Here is a 21,200-nt window from a genome sequence, read left to right as displayed (position 1 = left end):
CAACAACAACAGATAATCTCACATACTTTGGGTATGTTGTCAAAAGGAGCCAGTCTCTGGAGTAAGATGCCAGTCTTGGTAATGTAGTTGATGTGGATTAACACAGTGTTTGAAACAATGGCCTGAAGCACATCACAGACTGTGAGGATGGCATGAGACAGCAGGGTTTCATTCTGTTGAATAAGAGTTGCTATGAGTCAGATGTGACTTGGCGGCACTTAAAACAGCAGTATTGCACTGGCAAAGTCTGTAGTGAGGATCCTCTCCAAATTATTGAAGAATAGTGATGTCAGTTTGAGGGCCAAGGTCCAGCTGATTCAGGCCCTGGTATTTTCAATCACTTACTATACATCTGAGAGCTTGACAGTGACTAAGGATGACAGAGGAGGAATTGATGCCTTTGAACTATGGCTTTGGAGTGGAAGATCCCATGAAGTGCCAAAGAACAAACAGATAATGTGTTGGAAAAGGTACAACCAGAGTGGTCCTTGGATGAAGATTTGTCTCCCATACATTAAACTTATTGCTAGAAGTTATTCCTTTAGAAAGGGACAGCATGCTTGGAAAAGTGGAAGATTGGTGAAGGAAAGGAAGACTCTCAACCAGGTGAGTTGACTGAGTGGCTGAGGCAGTGAACTTGAGTGTGTCAGAGATTATGCAGATGCCACAGAATAGGACAGTGTTCATACTGGCTGTTCCTAGGGTTCTGCGAGTCATACTCAAATCTATACCAAACAACAACAGTCGCAGACCACTAATTACAGTGCTATGAAACCATACAAACTTCTATTGTTCTAATAAGGTTTTCTATGCATGTGACAACGCTGCTGGTGCCATTTCCAGGATCCCCTCTTTCCCTAAGAGCTGTTCTCTTTCTAGATATTAGCGTATTACAGAAGACAAATTTGAAACTAACTTGGTCTGCCACCTCATCTGTAAATCACTTTACTAATATTGAGACCCTAGATTGGGATTTTTTTTTTTTACAAACATGCAAAAATATCTGTGAGAAACTGGGTGTTCATATATCATTTTCTGAAAATGCATCTCAAGTTATTATCTTGTGAATATTTCAAGAACAAACCTTCAAGGGAACAAAAGTCTATTCTTTCTTTTACTTAAAAGAGTCACCTCACTATAAAAAGAAATCTGTAAGACTGGAGATGAGGGGAGGGTGGATGTAGCCGAAATATGAGCCTAAGTAAAAAGTTTGTGAGAGCTCATTAATAAAATTTGAATTTTTCAAATTAATCATTCAAAATGGGGTTGATTACACAGACTTCCCTAACTGCTGATAAAAAAGCAGATATACAAAATCAAACAATGAAAATGACACATTTGTATCTTAATATTTTCAGATGAGATCCTTTAATTTAAAACCAACCTGTTATCTTTTCAATATAAATGTTTGTATGTTTTTTTAAGCTTTCTTAAAGTATCCATGTAATATAACTTGACCAAATCTTTTCAATTATTTTCTTGCCTTACAGTGCAACAGAATATGAAGATTATGTTGCAAAAACCTCTTTCAAAATAAACTAGAAAGAATTGTAGCAGTGTTCTCAGGCTCCAATCAATTGATCTCTTCTCTAAATTCATTTTAAGGAGGTTTGATTATGGTAGTTAGCAAGTTATCTGCTGTGAGTTAACACCTCTGTTTGAGCTTTCATGTTTTGTTAATAGTTGTAGGATGCAAGAGGTGAAAAAAATAACTAAGCCTAGACTTCTCCCAATCAACCCTGGACATTTGTGAAACAAACCATTGGGATTATAAAAAGAAAAATAAAAAATAAAAAAAAATTCAACATTGGCAACAGTAGCTGTTTTTATTTTCCCAAGCAAAACCTTGTGCCCAGAGTTGCCAGATCTTTCTATTTTATCAAGTGAAACAAAGAATCCCAGTGTCTAGGCAAAGGCTACTGTTTTCGTGGCCAGTTCATGATTAAAAAGAAGTAAATAAGTGAACACTTAAAACAATAATAATAATACATAGGACAAAACCCCAACACGTCTACAATCCAGAATGGAATGCCACGCTTTTCTGCCAGACTTTTTTTGGTTTTTAATTGTGGTTGTTAGTTGCTGGTGAGTCACTTCTGACTCAGTGGCCCCATGAATACAGAGAAGGACTATTCCATTGTGACCTTCTGAAAGCAGATAGTCAGGCTTGTCTTCCAAAGTGCCTCTGGGTCAGTTTGAACTTTCAGCCTTTCCATTAATAATCAAGCACTGCACCGTTTACACCACCCATGGCCTTCTCAGAGTAACCAAACCCATTGCCTTTGAGTCAATTCTGACATGTAGCAAAAAAATGCCAAGCAGAATGGATCTGTCCCACAGAACTTCTAAGACTGTCAATCTTTACAGAAGCAGACAGCCACGTCTCCCCCACCCCCAGCATGGGCTCGAATTAGTAAACTTTCTGTTAACAACTGAATGTGTAACAGCAGTGCCAGCAGAGTTTCCTGACATAGCCTCACTTTTTTTTCATATGAGACTCAGGTTAGGTATGCAGTTTGCCAACAGAAGTTGTTGTGTGCCATCAAGTTCAAACTCGCTCATAGCTGACCCCTCTTACCAGTTTTCAGAGGCTGTAAATCACAGAGGAGGAGATTGCCCATGTTCTCCTGGAAAGTGGCTGATGGATTGGAGCTGTGTGCCTATGGGTTGGCAGTGTATCTCCTTACTACTAAGCCAACAGAGTTCCTTAAACCATGGAGACAGATGTGTGTGTGTGTGTGTGTGTGTATTTCACAGAGCAAAGTTTTAGAAGTTTACGGTAATTTGAAAAGTGAGAATACCTGGATTTAAGCTGTCTGCCTGAGAACAGGGTGGGACAGAAGTTGAGAGCAGAGAGAACCAGACTCCAGTTTCTCTCTCCATCCCCTGAAAATAGTAAGAAGTATAAACATGTTAAAATTGTTAATTTAAAGACAGTTTTGCATTATTTATTGAGCAGCACATATTCCTGAAATGGGACATAGTACTTCTTTTATTTTTCACACTTTCTAGCAGATAAGAATACGGCCAAGAAAATAAAGGCAAAGAGAACTTCAATTACTCTCACATTATAGATCTATAATATCTCACTTATTAGTACTTACATCAAAATAATACATTCAGCATCTTAATAACTAAAATACAGATATAGATTTTGAGCAGTAATGAGATTAATGTTAGTAATAGCTTTTTTCCATTTTGAATCATTTGATTAGATTCATGAGTTTAATATTACATTTAAATTTATAGATATATTTGAAGTAGTAATTCATAAGACTTTAATTATATAGATATCTCACTTTGCATATTCTATTTTGCTTTATGATCTTAAAATATAGATTATTTTAAAATATAAAATGCTTTCCAAGTATTTCAAACACTTAAAGGTTGTTAACATTTTTTAAAATGTTTTATAGGCATTGCTTTTCATATCATTTCATTACCATGAATCCTATCTCAGTATGAGGAGGGAGAATTAGTTCAGATCCTAGCTCTATATTGGAGCATCTTGTGTCCCCTTCTGTGATATTGTGCTGACAGCATAGTCAAGACGAAGTCATGCTACTACATTAAAAGTGACACCTCTCTGGTGATTAAAATCCACAAACAGCTACAAGGGACAAGGAGAGACAATCTTTCTGGGCAATTCAAAGCCTGTTGGAGGGTCAGCTCCGAGTCGGTTCCTACTTGACTCTTTTATTGAATGTCATGTCATATAAACTGCAGCCATTTGCCATGACTCTGGTAATCTGAGTGAAAAATCCCAACACGAAAGCTTTTAATCCATGTAATCCTCCCCTTTCCAGTTAGGGAGCTTCTGATGGCTTAATAGTAAGGAACTGTGCTACCAACCCAGTGGTACATGGTTTGAATCCACCAGCTGATTGCCAAGAAAAAAAGATACAGTCTCTCTCTGTGCAATTTACTGCCTCAGAAAACCTGCTGGAGGGTCAGCTATAAATTGGTTCTGACTTGACAATAGGCAGCACCAACACCTTCCTTTTAGTTAATATCCTGCCTTTCTCTTCTTTTTTATTTTACCCCTCCTTCGGAACAGAATATTGCTTGATCCTGTACTGTCCCTGTGATCAACTACAGATTGTACCACAGAGATCCATATGCTTTTCACGGGTCAAATATTTGAAAATAGATTGCCAGGGCTTTCTTCCTAGTCTGTCTTAGTCTCGAAGCTCTCGAAATTTGTTCAGCATCAAGGCAGCACACAGATACTTACAGATGGACTATAAATGAGATCCGTTGTCTGGAATCATTATACTAATAACAGCTAACATTTATGCAGTTCTTTCTTTTGACAGGGCTGCTTGCTGCAGCGGACCTATCTACCATTTTATATCTATATATCTATATCTATTTTTGTCTCTATCTCTATCTATCTAGAGATATCTATCTATCTAGAGATAGAGATAGATATATAGATATATAATTATAGGTATTTACCATTATACATAATATTATTTATAATATATATGATATAACTAATAAATTTATATTTATAGATATTTACCATATATATAATTATAAATTTTATGGCAGTCATACATGTCTCCATTTTTAAAAGCCAAACACTACTACTAGGCTTGGCAAATAGATTTTAAAAAAAATTCATAGGCAGCATGAATTATAATTTTTCCCCTGGTCCTTTCCCAATAAAAATACATATACATTCTCTTCCTCTGTGATTACAAAACATACTTCATCACATGTAAAATATACAGAGAATTCAAAAATTGCAAGTTTCAATTCACACATTCTGCCAATATTTCCACATCATTGAATGTTCCTTTGTAACACATTTAATAACCAGGAGTTACTTAATTATGTAAATAGGCTGTAATTTATTTAACCAACTCCCTGGTAATTATTTTAATCTTCTTTCCTTTTTTTTGTTCAATACTTGCTCTTTTTTTGATTTTTAAGCAATATTTTTATCATTCACTGTGTTTCACACATGTACAGTATGCTCCCTATAGTCATTTATTTCTATTATGAGATGTTTTCCCCCCTTAAAATTATCATACCAAAAACTGGTTTCATGAAGCATGTAAGGCAGCTACTTTATGCCTCCTGCGTCAAATTCCCCTTTTAGAGAGCCAATTGCTGACTTGTCTGTTCATATCAAACAAGTGGTTCTGAGGGAACAAGCTTATCTCTTTTGCTGAGGGATCCATAATTTAACTTGGACTCTTTGAGCATCTGCATCTATAAGTAAAGTCCAGTGCAGAGCAAGCCATCAGGTAGTAGCTCCTTTCTTTATTATGATAGATAAAAATACTTAGACCATTCAAGTAGCTAAAAATTTGCATACATCTGTAATCAGTAAGATGAAGTATAGTTGTTATGTTAAAGAGAATATGAAGTCTTGAGATTGGCTTGTAGAAATGCAGGTTATTTGCCCTCATATCTGGTATGCAGGGTACCCATAACCCAAAACTTCAGCTCAGTCTGTACTATCACGTAATCATAATCATCTAATTGCATATGTATCAATATTTAGTAACTCATTTCCAACGGCCCTTTAGGGTAAATACCATTTTATACATTTCCAGTCACTTAAACAGGGAGATTTGGAAGGGGCACTTTCTAAAGTAGCTTTGTACAGATGATAACAATTCTGTTATCTGTGATAACAGATGATAACAATTCTGTTAGTCTGTGCCTGGAATCGTCTCTCTCTCTCTTAGTCATTGCGGTTGAATTAAAGTAAAATAAGTAAATTTATGTATTTCATCGTAAAGAATGTATAATGATTGTCTTGTATTTGAATTTTCTTTCTTGTAAATTGTTGTTGTATACCATCAAGTGAGGATCGACTCCTAGCTGACTCCCCAGAGAGTTTTCAGAGGTAGTGAATTGTATGAAAGTTGATTGTCCATCTTTTCACCATGTCTCTACTACTGGATTCGAACTGCTTGCCTTTGGGTTGATAGTGCAATTCCTTACCACTAAGCAGGCCACCAGAGTTCTCCTTTCTATAAGTAATCATTTTTAATTATGAAAATGTCCATTAATATTTCTTTTTAAAAAATGTCAGTGTGACTTCTTTCCTCCCAGAGATTTCAGAGAAGAATAACTTCAGTATCAGTAACTTCACATCACTCAAACAAACTAGGATTGTTGCCATGGTGTAGGGACAAAAGATTTTGAAATGATCTTAATGTTTCATTGTAGTTTCAATTCCTTAAAACAACAGACACATAATTGCTTATGTAACCTTATTTTTCTAGGTCCCCAAAAAACCCAGAACAGAAGATCATTAAGAGAGTGATTGCCCTTGAAGGAGACATCGTAAAGTGAGTACTTGAACAGTTGATTTTGAGGTCAAGTTGGAGATATCTTGATTTTGTTCAGCTTTAAATTACATTATGTGGGAAGTACATTTTTAGTTTAAAGAAGATGAAAGGTTTGGAGACATTTTAAGTGAGCGGGTGCATTTTTGGTGAGCATGGTTAACTCTTTCAGGATGGGAAGCTGATAATAAATTTACGGATCCTGTTACTTTCTTAAGGAGCCTGGTGGAGGTGTGTCAGCATATTGGGTTGCTCACAAAAGGTCAGCAGTTAGAATCTACCAGCTGCTCCCCAGGGAAAATAAGGGCAGTCTCCTCCTGAAAAAGCTTTCCTGCTTTAGAAACCAGATGGAGGGTTGCTGGGAGTCAGGACAGACTCACAACTGATTATTATTATTATTATTATGATCTAATTGTGGGCCACAAAGGCAATATAAGCTGAAATTCACCCCAACCTCTAAAAACCTAGTAAACCATTATTTTTCAGATACTAATAAAAATTAGCATGACTTGGAAAAGTTAAGATTTTTTAAGGTTTGAGAAAAAAATCAGGACATTTCCTGATTTATAGCAAAGGCAGACACTGTAAAAGGACAGAGGAGGCTTGTATTAGGAGCCCACTCCCACTCCCTTCAAGTTGATTCACAATACTGACTCTCCGTCTCATTTCCAAGGCTGTGAATCTTTACAGGAATAAAGTGCCCATCTTCCCCTTGCAGAGTGGCTGGTGGGTTCGTACAGCCAACCCTTCACTCTGCAGATCAATATTCCCTATGTTGCCACGGCACATTTTTATTATCAGAGATATTTGTAAAACGGCAAAACAATGTGGAGTGTAGTATCTGGATCAGTGCCAAAACAGTAGATTTGGAAAATAACAATGTAACACTCAGATGTTGTAACAACATGCGGTCATGCTTTATTTATTCTACAAGCTGATGAATCGAGAAGAGTGTTTGACATTCAGCACATTAGTGTTGGTGCAGGATCCTGAGTTTCATTTTGATTGCTTGTTTTAAATAAATTGTTCTCAGGCTTATGCAATATGAGGATCAAAATGATTTTGACTACAGTTCAGGAAGACACTTGCTTTTGTGAAAATCTGTGTTGTAAAACGTTATCAGCAATTTAATATGAAAGTATCATGTATTAATTATAGAGATTAATCAAATTCATTGAACTGAACCTCAGTCCATTTCAGAGCAGAATTCAACTTGTTAAAGGTTGGTCCAAGGAACCCTGGGGGATGAGGGTCCGAAGACCTTTCTCAGAGTTCTTTAAGATCAAAGAAATTTTCCTAATAGCACAGATGTTGTTTACCTTTTTCACTTTTATTTTCTCACGAGTGGATGATGGCATTTTTCAGGGAATCCTACACTACAACAGATATTTGACGAAAAGGCAGAGTTGTTGCTTTTCTTGATTAACAGAAAGAATGTATCACAGAGGGATGTCAGAGTGAGGAATCCCGAGGTTAGGGGTAAGGAGGTCGAAAAGGCAGAGTTGTTGCTTTTCTTGGCTAACAGAAACAATGTATCACAGAGCGGTGTCAGAGTGAGGAATCCTGAGTTTAGGGGTAAGAAGGTGAAGTGACATGTAGGCTTGCACCCATCGCTTTGCACTACTGCTGCAGCACCTGGGTAAAGGTTGGTTTTTGTTGTGAATTGACACCTGGAACTTATGTCTCCATCTGTCCCCCCTTCATTATCTCTCTCCTGGAGCAATGGAAAACAAAGAACAGAAATGTCAGGGCTCAAGACTTTCTCACTGAGTGACCTCTGAAATCTATTCCACAATTGATTAGAAAGAATATTAATGTTTTAGTGTTTGACTTTTTAAAGAAATTAAAAATATTCTTCATTTGAAACTTTTATACCTGAGAATGCTACATTTTTTTTTTATTTTAAGTCTATTTTTTTAATTGAATCCCTACAATGTTTTGTTTCTTCCTAACATTATTGGGAAATGTTAAAAAATGTGTTATAATTGAATATCATTTACTGATATTTTACTTCTTTCCTCTATGGCTCATTTTTTAAATGCACATTTAAAAAACATCATTATTGGCATAACAAAAGTCCAGAATAAGAGATGCATAGTAAAGTGGACTTGGGGGGGAGGGTCCTGTATAACAATGAAAAAAAATTTTTCCCCTTAGAAAATAGTGAACTGGATGGGGGGCAGGGAGGAAAATGTGCAACAGTGAATGAATGGAAATCTAAGTTCTCTATAAACTTTCATTAAAATCTCAATAAAGAAAGAAAAAAACATCATGAAGATACACCTTAGAACAGTTAACTGTACAAGGGCAATGTTTGCCCAGAAAGAAAATTTAGAAGGCAAGAAAGGGTAAGAGACAAGGTCAACTGGAAATGGAGAAACCAGGAAGGAACTGGGAAGAATGTTGACACATTGATGGGATTGCAACTAATGTTATAAAATAGAAATTGTTGAGTGCAAAATTTTCACTGTAAACTTCTACCCAAACCAGAATAAACTTGTTAAAAAAATACAATATGCCCTATGCCTATGCCAAGAAGCCATTAGTCTATCAATTCTCTTCTGACAGACAAGGCTCTTTGGTTTGTGAGGTTCTTGTTGATGTCGAGAATCAATGAGTCAGAGATGACCTATAGCTGATCCTCCAGCAGGTTTTCAGAGGTATTACATTGCGTGAGAGGAGATTGCCCATCTTCCTCCTGGGAAGACGCTGGCAGACTGAAACACGTACTTCTGTGTTGGCAGTGTGGTTCCTTCTTTACCACCAAGCCACCACTGATAAGGGCTTTGTAAATTTCCCCAACACCCCCCATAATGATGGGTGGATTACCTAGCAAGAAAACGAAGCTCAGTGTGTTACTGTTGCTGGCTGATCTCTTCAAGGTTCTGATTGGTACTGAACCTCTGTGGAGCAGAGGGAGACACTGCCTGGCGCCGGGCCATCTGCACTGTCACTGCTCTGCCTGAGTCCATTGTTGAAACCTCTGTGTCAGTCTGTCTTGTGGGGGGGGTCCTCTTGTTCACTCCAAAGACTGGTCCCTTTTGATAAAAGGCTGAAGTAAGAAGAAGTTTCTACATCTTTACCTCGAAGGAGCATCCTGGCTGCATGTCCACAGGGCAGTTGGCAACAACACATGGAAAGCTATTCATAATGTGTATGCATTATGACATAAATTATTTTCCATTTTTAAAAGAAAATATTTCGTTTACTTGTTCAAGGGGGAAAAAACCATGTACGTTTCATCATCTTCTATTCAAAGGCACTCTGGCACTGCTAATCCAAAAGCAAGTGGCTTTCTGGCAGTTTGAATCCACCAGCACTTCTGTGAGCATAAGGTGTTAAACCTCCAACTGTATGATTGATAGCCTTGGAAACCGCAGGGGGCCAGCTGTGAGTGTCTCAACTCCACAGCAATAAAAGAGAAAGGTAGTCAAGGAACTCAGGTCACATGGTGGTTAAGAAGTTGCAATGCAATCCCAAATGCACATGGTTCAAATCTACCAGCTGCTTCATGGGAGAAAGATGGGCCATCTCTTTTTTTTTTATTTTATTTTATTATTTTTTGTGCATGTACCATCAAATCAGATCTGACTAGTACAGGAGGAAATGGTCCCTCCTTCTCCGGCAGAGCATCTAGTGGATTCGAACTGTGTACCTTTGGGATTGCAGTACAGCTTCTTGCCACTAGGCCACCAGAGCTCCCAGCTGTCTCTTTTCGTGCTGTTCACTGCCTCTGAAAACCCACTGGAGGGTCAGCTATGAGTTAGTTCTGACTTGACAGCACACAGGATCAGTGGCACAGTAGAGTTCTGCAAAGACGTGAGGGTAAAAACCACCAGCTGCTCCAGATGGGTGGTCTCCTCCTGTGTGATTTACTGCCTCTGAAAAGTCACTACACGGTCAGCTACCAGTCAATTATTATGAGTTGATGATGGTACACAGCGGCAACCATAACAGTGGTACAATTATGATATGGCTGGAGCAGGGCATAGAAAAGAAACATCCAGAAATCAAAGCTATGTTCAGAAAAGGCCCTTGAACAAAGGATATCATTGCTGATGTCAAATGTACCCTGGTTGAAAACAACATATTCGAAAGATATTCTTTTGGTTTTTTTGACTCTGCAAAGGCATCTGATTATGTGGACCATGACTTATTCTTTTACATTGAAAAGAAAGTGAATTACAGCACACTTGTACTCTATCCAGACCAATAGGTTGTCCAAACAGAACAAAGTGACATTGCATGGCTTAAAATCCAGAAAGGTATGCGTCAGGGTTGCATCCTTTCTCCATACATATATGGAGATCAGTATGCTTATCAAATCATTTAAGAAGTACTCTGTAAATGTTCATTAAAATTAATAAAATAAAAATTTTTAAACAGATTAAAAAAAGAAGCAGGACTACTGTGCAAAGAATATGCCATCAGCATTGGAGGAAGACTCATCAGCACTCTGCATTTTGCAGATAACACAACCTTGCTTGTAGAAACTAAAGAGGACTTAAAATACTTGCTGCAGAAGATCAAAGATTACAGCTTTCAATATATATTACATCTCAACATTTAGAAAACAAAAATCTTCACCACTGGACCAGTAGACAACAGCATGATAGATGGAGAAAAGATTGAAGTTGTCAACTGTTTCATTTCACTTGGTTCAACAGTGAACACCCATGGAAGGAGCAGTGAAGTAAACAAAGACTTGTTGCATTGAGCGAACCGGCTGCCAAGGACCCTTCAAAAGTTCTGAAGAGCAAGGATGTCAGTTTAAAGACTAAGGTGCACCTGATCCAATCCATGGTATTTTCAATTGCTTCAAATGCTTCTGAAAATAGGAAAATAAATAGGGAAGACCAAAGGAGAATTGATGCCTTTAAAAAGCAGTATTGATACTTACCTGGCAGGGGAGATTCTGTGATCATGAAAGTGATTCCAGGGGTAGGCTTATCCATTGTATTCTGGATGTGCTGACACCTGTGATTCCCCAATTGTGAGAAATTTAGCTGCATAATCTGTTGTAGTGGTAGACTATGTTCAAGCTCTCCCCTGTAGGAAAAAAAGAAAAGGAAAAAGTAAGAAAAAATTAAATTGTGTTATTTTAGAAGAGTGTTGAATGGATTCTCAAAAGCAACAAACAATTCTATCTTGCTGGAAGTACAGCCAGGGTGTTTCTTAGAGGCAAGGATGGAGAGATTTCATCTCACATTCTTTGGACCTGTTGTCAGGAAGCGCGAGTCCTTGGAAAGAGATATTGTGCTGTGAAAAGTAAAAGAAAAGAGAGGAACACCATTAGCAAGATGGATTGACACAGTGACTGCAGCAGTAGGTTTGAGCTGTTGGCAATTATGAGAACTGTGCAGGACAGAGCAAGCTTCTGATCTTTTGTTCATAGGATTGCTAAGAGTTGTATTTGATATGATGTCACCCGACAACAAAACAATGGCACAGAATTAAATGTGCGGCTGCTAATGAATGACTGGCAATTCTAACCCAGCGGTCTGTCACATACAGATAAAAGCCTACTGAAAATGACGATGACTAAAGCATTTACTGATGAATCTCAGAAACTATGACCTTTAACATGTATTACACTTCCACATAAAGAAAACATACATCTTCACAACTGAATCATAAATAGCATCATGATAAATGGAGAAAAGGTTGAAATTGTCAAGAGTTTCATCTTCTTTTGATCTACACTTAACACTCATGGAGGCTTGCAGTCAAGAAATGAAACAGTATTTGCATTGAGCACATCTGCTGCTAGGGACCCTTGAACGTGCTAGTGACCAATGATAACTCTTTGAAGGATAAGGTGAGCCTGAGTTAAGCCATGGTATTTTCCATTATTTCACATACATATGAAAGCTGAACAATTAAGAAAGACCAAAGAAGAATTGATGCCCTTGAATTGTGATGTTGGCAAACAATATTGGATAGACTGCCAAAAGAACAAACAAAACTTGAAGCCCAAATTCTTCTCACAAGCAAAGATAGGTCCCTCTGAATGGGAGCCAGCTTCATGGCATCTGGTAAGAACAAGAAGAACCTACAAAGTTAAACTGAAGGAGAGAGATTGAGAGAGGACATGATATCCAATAAGTTGTCAAGACCTTTTAAGTCATAGTAAGAATTGAAATTTGTTTCAGTGGCTTTAGTATGCATCAGAGCACTTTGAGCTATGTTGTTGTTGATTGCCTTCGAGTCAAGCACGACTCATAGCAAATCTATGAGCAAAAGGCCTGAAGCCTCTCTACACTTATCAACATTTATCAAAGTTCATACAGTTTCCAGAGGCAGATTATGTAGGAAGTGGATGCCCCTCCTGCTTCCTAACCTGTCATAGTATGTAATTGTTGTTTTGTGCCTTTGAGTACCTGTGATGCATAGCAACCCTATGTACAGCAGCTCTGAACCCTTCCCTGAGTCAGTCTCACTAATTCAGACACACCAACCCCCATTACCCCAGTTACTGTATCAATCCATCTCATCTGGGGTCTCCCTCTCTTGCACTTTCCGTCTACCCTTTGGAGCATGATGTCCTTCTCAAAGGACCAATCTCCCCTGGCCACATGCCCAAAGTAAGTGAGGCAGAGCTTCAAAATCCTAGCCTCCAAGGAGAGACTTGGTTTCATCATCTCCAAGACAGACCTATTTGTTTTCTTGGCAGTCCATGGTATGTTCAAGACTCTTCTCCAGCACCACAACTCGAAGGCATCTATACTTCTTCTGTCATCCTTAGTCATTGTCCAACTCTCTGAAGCATGACAAGTAATTGAAAAGACCACGGCCTGGGTTTGGCACACCTTTGTATCTAGACTGACATTGCTGCTCCTCAGCACTCTGGAGAGGTGCATGACAGCAGATTTTCCCAGTGTAATTTGTCTTTTAAATTCATTTGACCTATAGATGGATAAAATACAATGGAAATTTTCAAAGGGTCATGCATCTGGTATGCGGACAGTAGACTAAACAAGGGCAAAGTGACCCAAGGAAGTGCTCAAACTTCTTTTCACTCAAAAGAATAATATTTAGTGCCTTCTAAAATACTTAAAATATTTTTTAAATAGTTAAACATTTCTGTTTGTGACAAAAATGATAACTACTTTGATTTGTTAATTTCAAATGACTCATTTAAAGACAGTCACATTATTTGTCACCACAGTCATTGTTATTGTACTGACAGGAGAAAAGTAGAGTCGAAGGGGTTTTTGTTCTTGTTTTTGGTTTGTATTTTTTTATTCAGAGAACTCAGCCTCCTTGGTTTGCAGAATAGAGACTTCTTGAGGGGGGTTGCACTTTCTGTCTTGATGTCAACCTTGATTTAAATCACAAGGCAACTGCTTGATTCTCTGCATGTCTCAGCTTTTGATAATGTTAATCTAAAAGAGTATGTTTATCTATAACACGGAACAGCAAAAAACTAATGAAAGCAGTATTTCCACAGACCCATTAGTTCCACCAAAATATTCCTCATAGTTACTTGCTTTTTCTTATTAATTTTTGGTGACGCCCACTAAAACACTTTTTAAAAAGCATTAAATCAATCTAAATCTCCTTCTAAAGTGACCACAGTTGACATTTCTGAGGAATCAACATTTTTAATTTGGATATTTGTATTTATGTTTCACTTTTTTTTCCTCTCCCAGCTAGAAATAAAAGTTTCTATCACAGTTTCTCTCCTACCTGGTGAAATATACTCTGCAGACCTTGACAATGTGTGGTCCCATCAAGTCAGCAGTCTCAATGTAGGAAGTGGATAAAGTCGTCTTATTCCCAAGTGGGCAGGATGACTATATATCTTAGCACTGACACAAAGACACTTTGAGCAGTGAAGGGGAAAGGTATTTATTGTTGCCCTTGTTAATTGCCTTTGAATAAATTCTGACTCGTGGTGGCACGCACCTAGTAGAACAGTAAAGTTTTCAAGACTGTGATTTTTTGGAAGCAAATCACTTGTCTTCCATCTCCAAGTGGGTTTGAACCACAAATGTTTTGACTAGTAGGAGAACATTTAACTCTGTGAACCACCCAGCCACTTGGAGAGAATTATTCAAAGGACATAAACAACATAAAGTAAGACTTCCAAGACCGACTGGAATAATGGTCACCCTTTGAGTGAACTATAGTCAGCTTTATAACCAAGTTCATATTATTTGATTTTGTTTAGTATGGTGTTCCTTCTTCAGGACAATGACAAGAATAATTCATAGGAAACAGAATCATCTTCTGACCCCAGGGAAGAATGAGAGTAGGTTAGGATCAATGGTGGTGTGGAGAAGTTGGCCATGCTCACAGAACAGCCATTTTCACACTGGCCCACGCTGTATTTAACACATCGACACTGCAAAGTGGACTGAGGTGGAAAATCCAGAGAGTTCTCTTGCTGCAAAATCTTCAAGTGATATTTCTTCTTAATGATAAGAGGCTATGGTGTAAAATTTCAAAACATCCTAATTTACTAAAAATAACATTCTAGCATTAGTAAAAAAAAAAACAAACCTCACAAAAAACAAAAAGCAAACTATCATTAAATCACTAGAGATTAAATATATTAGGGCCTGTGGGTTTTAAATGTAGTATTGAAGATAACGCAAATCAATATTTGCCTTTCACAGATGGTTGAATCATATTATGTTCCAGCAAATGATGAAATTTTATAGGAGGACAAACAGCACTAAATTGAGTTTTCCCCACTAAAACTACAAATGATGCTTGTTTAGTAGCATTTTTAAAAGTGGTTGATTCAGTAATTCTGAATAATAGAAGCCTAATGTGTCTGTTTGGCTTTCTTTGAAGACCACACATTGATTTATGGCATTTGTGGTAGATTAGGAGCGAGGCTAGCTTTCTGTTGTGAAATGAAAGAGATAAGAAAAGACACTTGCTTCCTGGAACTATGATAAAGGTGGGTGAGTAAAATGTTTTAGAGCCAATGGGAGATAATGGTTTTCTATTACAAATTTACACATTTCCAACAGAAGCAGGGCAGGTCTACAGAACAGAAGGATAGTTACTTACTGAAGATCTGGCACTATTGGTAATGAACAGTTTTGCCACATCTCTAAGGGTTTTTAGCCCGGTTTGATCACTGTACTGATTTTTAAAAAATGTACATCATTCAGTATTTTAAATATATCAGTATCAGTATTCATTATTCAATATTTAAAATATGATCATTGTTACAGTTTATCAGATAATGGTTTGAAGAGCAGAATTAAGTATCAGTAAACTAGTTCTAAATATTGCACTGGAGCACCAAGAAGCCAAAGCAAAGGGAAAAAATCAAGATAGTATGGAGTTGAACAGAAGATTCCAGAGGGCAGCACGCGAAGACAAAGCAAAGTATTACAATGAAATGTGCAAGGAGCTGGAGTCAGAATATCAAAAGGGCAAACTCACTCAGCATTTCTTAAGCTGAAGGAATTTAAGAACAAATTCAAACCTCGAGTTGTAATACTTAATGATGTTTTGGGCAGAATGATCCAGGAAACATTAAAAGAAGATGGAAAGAGTATACAGAGTCATTGTACCAAAAGAAACTGATGGACACAGAAGAATTTCATGGAACAATGTATGAGCAAGACTCTGTGGTGATGAAGGAAGATATTCAAGCTGCTCTGAAAGAATTAGCAAAAAACAAGGCCCCAGGAATTGATGGTATACCGATTGACCTATTTCACCAAACAGACACTGCCCTGGATGGGCTCACCAAATTGGACCAAGAAATCTGGAGGACTACCACCTGGTCAACTGACTGGAAGAGATCTATATTTGTTCCCATCCCAAAGAAAGGTAGTTTGACAGAGTGGAGAAATTATCGAACAGTATCATTAATACCACATGCAAGCAAAATTCTACTGAAGATTATCCAAAACGACTAGAACAGCACATCACCATAGATTTGCCTGAAGTGCAGGCTGAAGTTAGAAGAGGGTGTGGCACCAGGCTAATGTCAGATGGATCTTGGCTGGAAGTAGAGAATACCAGAGGAATGTCTATGTGTTTCATTGACTATGCAAAGTCGTTTGCTCTGTGGCTCACAATAAACTGTGACTGACTCTGAGAAGAATGGGAATCCTAGAACACTTGATTGTGCTTATGTGAAACTTGCACTTGGACCAGGAGGCAGTCATCAGAACAGAGCAAGAAAACACTGCATGGTTCAAAATTGGGAAGGGTGTGCATCAAGGATTTGTCCTATCTCCATATCTTTTCAATCTACACGTGGAACAGATTATCCGGGAGGCTGAGTCCTATGAGGAGAAGTGTGACATCAGGATTGAAGGTAGACTCTCATCAACAATCTGCATTATGAGATGGCACAAACCTCTTGCTGTAACTGAGGAGAACTTGAAGTGCTTGTTGTAGAAGGTCAAGGACTGCAGCCTTCAATATGGATTGAAGCTCAACATCAAGGGAAAAAATAGATTCTCACCACTGGGCCAATTGGCAGCATCATGATAGATGGTGAAGAGATTGAGATTGTAATCAGCTTCAGTTTGCTAGGCTCTACAAGCAACACTCTTGGTACCAGCAGCCAGGAAATTAAAAGATAAATTGCATTGGGAAAGTCTGCTGTCAGAGACCTCTCCAAAGTACTGAAAAGCAACAATGTCAGTCTAGAGACGAAGGTACGCCTGATACAAGTGATGGTCTTTGCAAATACTTACTATGCATCAGAAGTTGGACAATGACTAGGGATGATAGGAGGAGAGTTGATGCCTTTGACGTGTGGTGCTGGAGAAGAGTATTGAATATACCATGGACTCTAGGAGAACAAACAAGTTCATCCTGGAGAGGGTGAAGCCAGGCTGCTCCTTGGAAACAAAGATTCTGAAGCTTTGTCTGACATACTTTGGACATGTTGCAAGGTGGAATCAGTCCTTGGAAAGGGAAGTCATGCTTGGGAGGGTGGAGAACAGCACAAGAGAAGACCTTAATGAGATGGATTGATTTAGTCACTGGTGTAATGGTAATGGGAATGTCAGAGACAATAAGATTGTCAAGGGATAGAGTAGGGTATAGGGCTGTTGTACATAGGGTCACTATGAGTCGCATGTAACTTGATGGTACAAACAACAACAAAATAGTTCATAGGGAGTTGCACTGGGTAACCTAAAAGGTAGCCAGTTCTAATCCACTTGAAACTATGTGGGAGAATGTTGGACAAATTCTTCCTCTGCATGTACAGCCTCTTGAAAGACTACTGGAAGGTCAGCTATGAATAAGTTCTTATTTGATGGCAATGAGTAGTGAATAATGAGTTGTTGTTGTTATTGTTGTTGTTGTTATGTACAACTGAGTTGGAGCTGTTGCCTAATTGACCCACCCAAAGGTTTTCAGAGACAGTAATCACACAGGAGGAAATTGTTCATTTTTTTTTCCCCAAGAAGCACCTACGGGATTTGAACTGTGCACCTTTGTATTGGCAGCGATATTCCTTGCCACTAAGCCAGCAGAGATCCCTTAATTAGTAGGGTATTTTAAAAACCCTCAAACTCACTACTGTTTTGTCATCTCTAATTTCAAGCAGCCCATGGCTTGGCCTTTGGACTAACAGCATAACTCCACACTAATATACCACCAGACCTCCCTGTCTAAAGGCTTAGTTACAACTAAATGAAGTACTTTTTAAAAATTGTGGTTTTAATGAAAGTTTACATAAAAGTTGGATATTCATTCATCCATTCATTTATTCTTGCACATGTCCCTCCCTAACCCCCAGTTCACTTTTTAAAAATATTCAAAATATTCATTCTTGCACAATTTTCTCCCTCCCCATCCACTTTGCAATGCATATCTTATTGTGAACTTTCAATGCAATGGTCATTATCTATCCCCTCTTTTCTTAGTTGCTGCACAACCTTGTATGTCAGTCCTGTTGTGAAGTATTTGTCTTTTTGTGACTGAGATACTTCACTCAGCGTAATGACCCCAAGGGTCACCTATATTGTGTGTCATGTTTTATGAGTTTCTTGTTTTTCAGTGTTGTATAGTACTCCATTGTGTGACTATACCATAGATTTTCCTGTCCATTCATTTGTTGATGGGGACTTGGGTTGGTTCCATCCCTTTGCTATTGTAAATAATGCAGCAATAAGCATGGGTGTGCATATATCTGTTTGGGTGGTAGCTCTGGTTTCTGTAGGGTTTATTCCCAGTAGAGTAGTGTCATTTCAATTTCCAACATTTTAAGAAAGCACTATACTGCTTTTCATTTTACACTCCCACCAGCAGTGAATAAGAGTTCCACTCTCTCCACAACCTCATCAGCATTTGTTGTTTGCTGCTCTGTTGAATTTTCTGTTGTTACTGGGATGTGATGATATTTCGTAGTTTTTATTTGCATCTCGCTGATAGTTAGGGATTTTGAACATATCTTCATGTGCTTGTTTGGCATCTGAATATATTCTTTGGTGAACGGTCTATTCAGAAATACTTATTTTAAAAAAATTATTAGTTTCCCTCTGTGTTTATAACTTTAGAAATTACTAATATATTGTAGATATTCCTACTCACTTCTTGATAGAGAATTATACATTTTTATTGCTCAAGAATTATAAGTAGATAACCTATGATCTGGTGGGATGCTTGCTTTCTTTTATATTGGTTAGGTAGTTACTTAGTTTCAAGCATCAGGATGTATTCTTTCACCATACCTATTCAGTCTGTATTTGTTGTTGTTAAGTGCCATTGAGTTGACTATAAATCATAGAGGTACTATGAATAATAGATCCGAATCTTGCTCTGTCTTGTGCCATCCTCATCATCTCTAATATTCTTGAGATATAGGGTCTATGACAATCTGTTTTGTTGAGGGTCTTCTTTTTTGATGACCCTCCAACTTTCCATGAATAATTTCTTTTTCCAAGGCCTGACTGCTTGTCTTAAAAATATGGCAAAGTGTGCAAGATGAGGTTTCTTCACCACACTTATCTCTAAAGAGCATTTTGGTTGCACTGTCTCCAAGACATATGTCTTTGTCCTTTTGACAGTCCATGGAGAAGCACTCTTCTCCAACACCACAGCTGAAAGGCACAAGTTCTTCTTTCATCTTTATTCATTGTCCAACTTTCAGATACATATATGGTTATTGAAAACCAGACCTACACCTGCCAAAATTCAATCAGTATACTGAGTAAATAATCTTAAAATCTAGAGTATATGAAGAAGAATGAGTTTGTAGGAAGACTTACTAACAACCTGCAATATGCGGATAATAAAACCTTGTTTGCAAAAGTGAAGAATTCAGGTACTTATTAATACAGATCAGTTAGCTGTCAAGTTGGATCTTCAGTCAACACCCAGGGAAGCAGTGGTCAAGAGAAGAAGTGTGTCAGTTTAGACAAGGAGATGTGCATGTCCCAAACCATGCTGTTTTCCATTAGTTCATATGAGTGTGAAAATTAGACAAGGAGTAAGAAATACCAAAGAAGAGTTGATACCTTTAAATGGTGAAGGGGAAGGATACTGGATATACTCTGAAATAATCAAAGAAGAAATATGTTTATCTCCTGGAAGAAAAGAAGGCAAACTGCTCCTTAGAGGTGAGGTTAGTGAGAACAAACAGGTCTGTGTTAAGGGAAAGTAAAACCAAGTTTCTCCTTGGAGGCTAGGATTCTGAAGCTCTGTCTCACATGCTTCGGGCACATGGGCAGGAGGGACAAGTCCTTGGAGAAGGACATCATGCTCAGAAGGGTGAACGCACTGGAAAAGAAGACTCCAGATGAGATAGATTGACAAAGTAACTAGGCTCATGAAGGTAAGTGTGTCAAAGTCTGAGACTGGCTCAGGATAGGGCAGGCTTCAGAGCTTATACATAGGGTTGCTATGAGTTGCAGGCTACTCAGTTGCACACAACAACAACAACAACAGCAACAACATCTCAGATACATTGGCTTCTTATAAGGAAGGATCAGTCCCTGGAGAAGAGTATCATGCCTGGAAAATAGAGGGCTAATAAAAGTAAGGGTGACACTAAAAGAGATTCATTCACACAGTGAGCCTTAAGCGCAGCAGAGATTGTGTGGATGGCACAAGACTGGGCAGGGTTTTGTTCTGTTGTATATAGGCTCACTGTAAGCCAAAGATGGTTCAATGGGACCAAATAAGAACATTTAGCATCCTACTTTATAGTGGATAAAAATGGAATTTTTAACAAAAGCTGTATACCAGAATCACATTTTTGGTTGGTTGGTTGGTTGGTTGGTTGGTTGGTTGGTTATGTATGTATGTATGTATGTATGTATGTATGTATGTATGTATGTATTTATCGATCTATCTATCTATTTATTTTTATTTTTTTTAATTGGAGACATTGATACCAGGAGTTTTTTCGAGTCTAAATTATTTCTGTAACTTATCAGTATAAGTATTTTCAGTGACATACTACCAAAATGGAGTGTGTTCACCATTTAGGTTGGATTTCATGTGAACTAAATGCAGTAGTTAATCTAAGATTGTGTGTAACTGGTCATGAGTAGACTATGTAGGTTGGATTGCTTCTCCTGTTAGTGGTGATACCTACTTCTGTGGTGGCCTAGTGGATAAAGAGTTTGCTGCCAACCCCAATGCACGTAGATTGAATCCATCGCCTGTTCTCTGAGAGAAAAATGGGCAATCTCTTCCCAGACAATGCACAGCCTCCCAAAACTCACTGGAGGTTCAGCTATGAGTTAGATCCAGCTTAATGGCAATACGTTTTGAATTACCCTCATTATTCAGTAGTTTCACTGAATTAATTTTTTTTTCTACATTAATTTCTTCTCTTCTAGAAGGGTCCAATTGTAGATAATAGCATCCTCTTTTTAAATTTTTTCTTGCATGATCTTTCATTTATTCATTTTGTGTAGTGTGCAAACTATGAACTCAGATATAATGTTTTTA

General features: G+C 38.0%; 1 protein-coding gene across 1 annotated transcript in view; it reads left to right on the top strand.

Moving 5' to 3' along the window:
• LOC102870738 (mitochondrial inner membrane protease subunit 2-like) overlaps nucleotides 1-21,200 on the top strand; it is a 1,092,157-nt gene that overhangs the window by 713,929 nt on the left and 357,028 nt on the right. The window contains exon 3 of the mRNA XM_006882643.1: nucleotides 6,246-6,311. Within this exon, the coding sequence (XP_006882705.1) occupies nucleotides 6,246-6,311 (66 nt within the window). The remainder of the gene's footprint in view (nucleotides 1-6,245; nucleotides 6,312-21,200) is intronic.

This window comes from Elephantulus edwardii, unplaced genomic scaffold (assembly GCF_000299155.1).
Source record: "Elephantulus edwardii isolate Elephantulus edwardi_28Jun2011 unplaced genomic scaffold, EleEdw1.0 scaffold00022, whole genome shotgun sequence".
Taxonomy (NCBI): Eukaryota; Metazoa; Chordata; class Mammalia; order Macroscelidea; family Macroscelididae; genus Elephantulus; species Elephantulus edwardii.
Note: the sequence above shows the minus strand (reverse complement) of the source record. Positions and strands in the feature narration are given on the sequence as shown.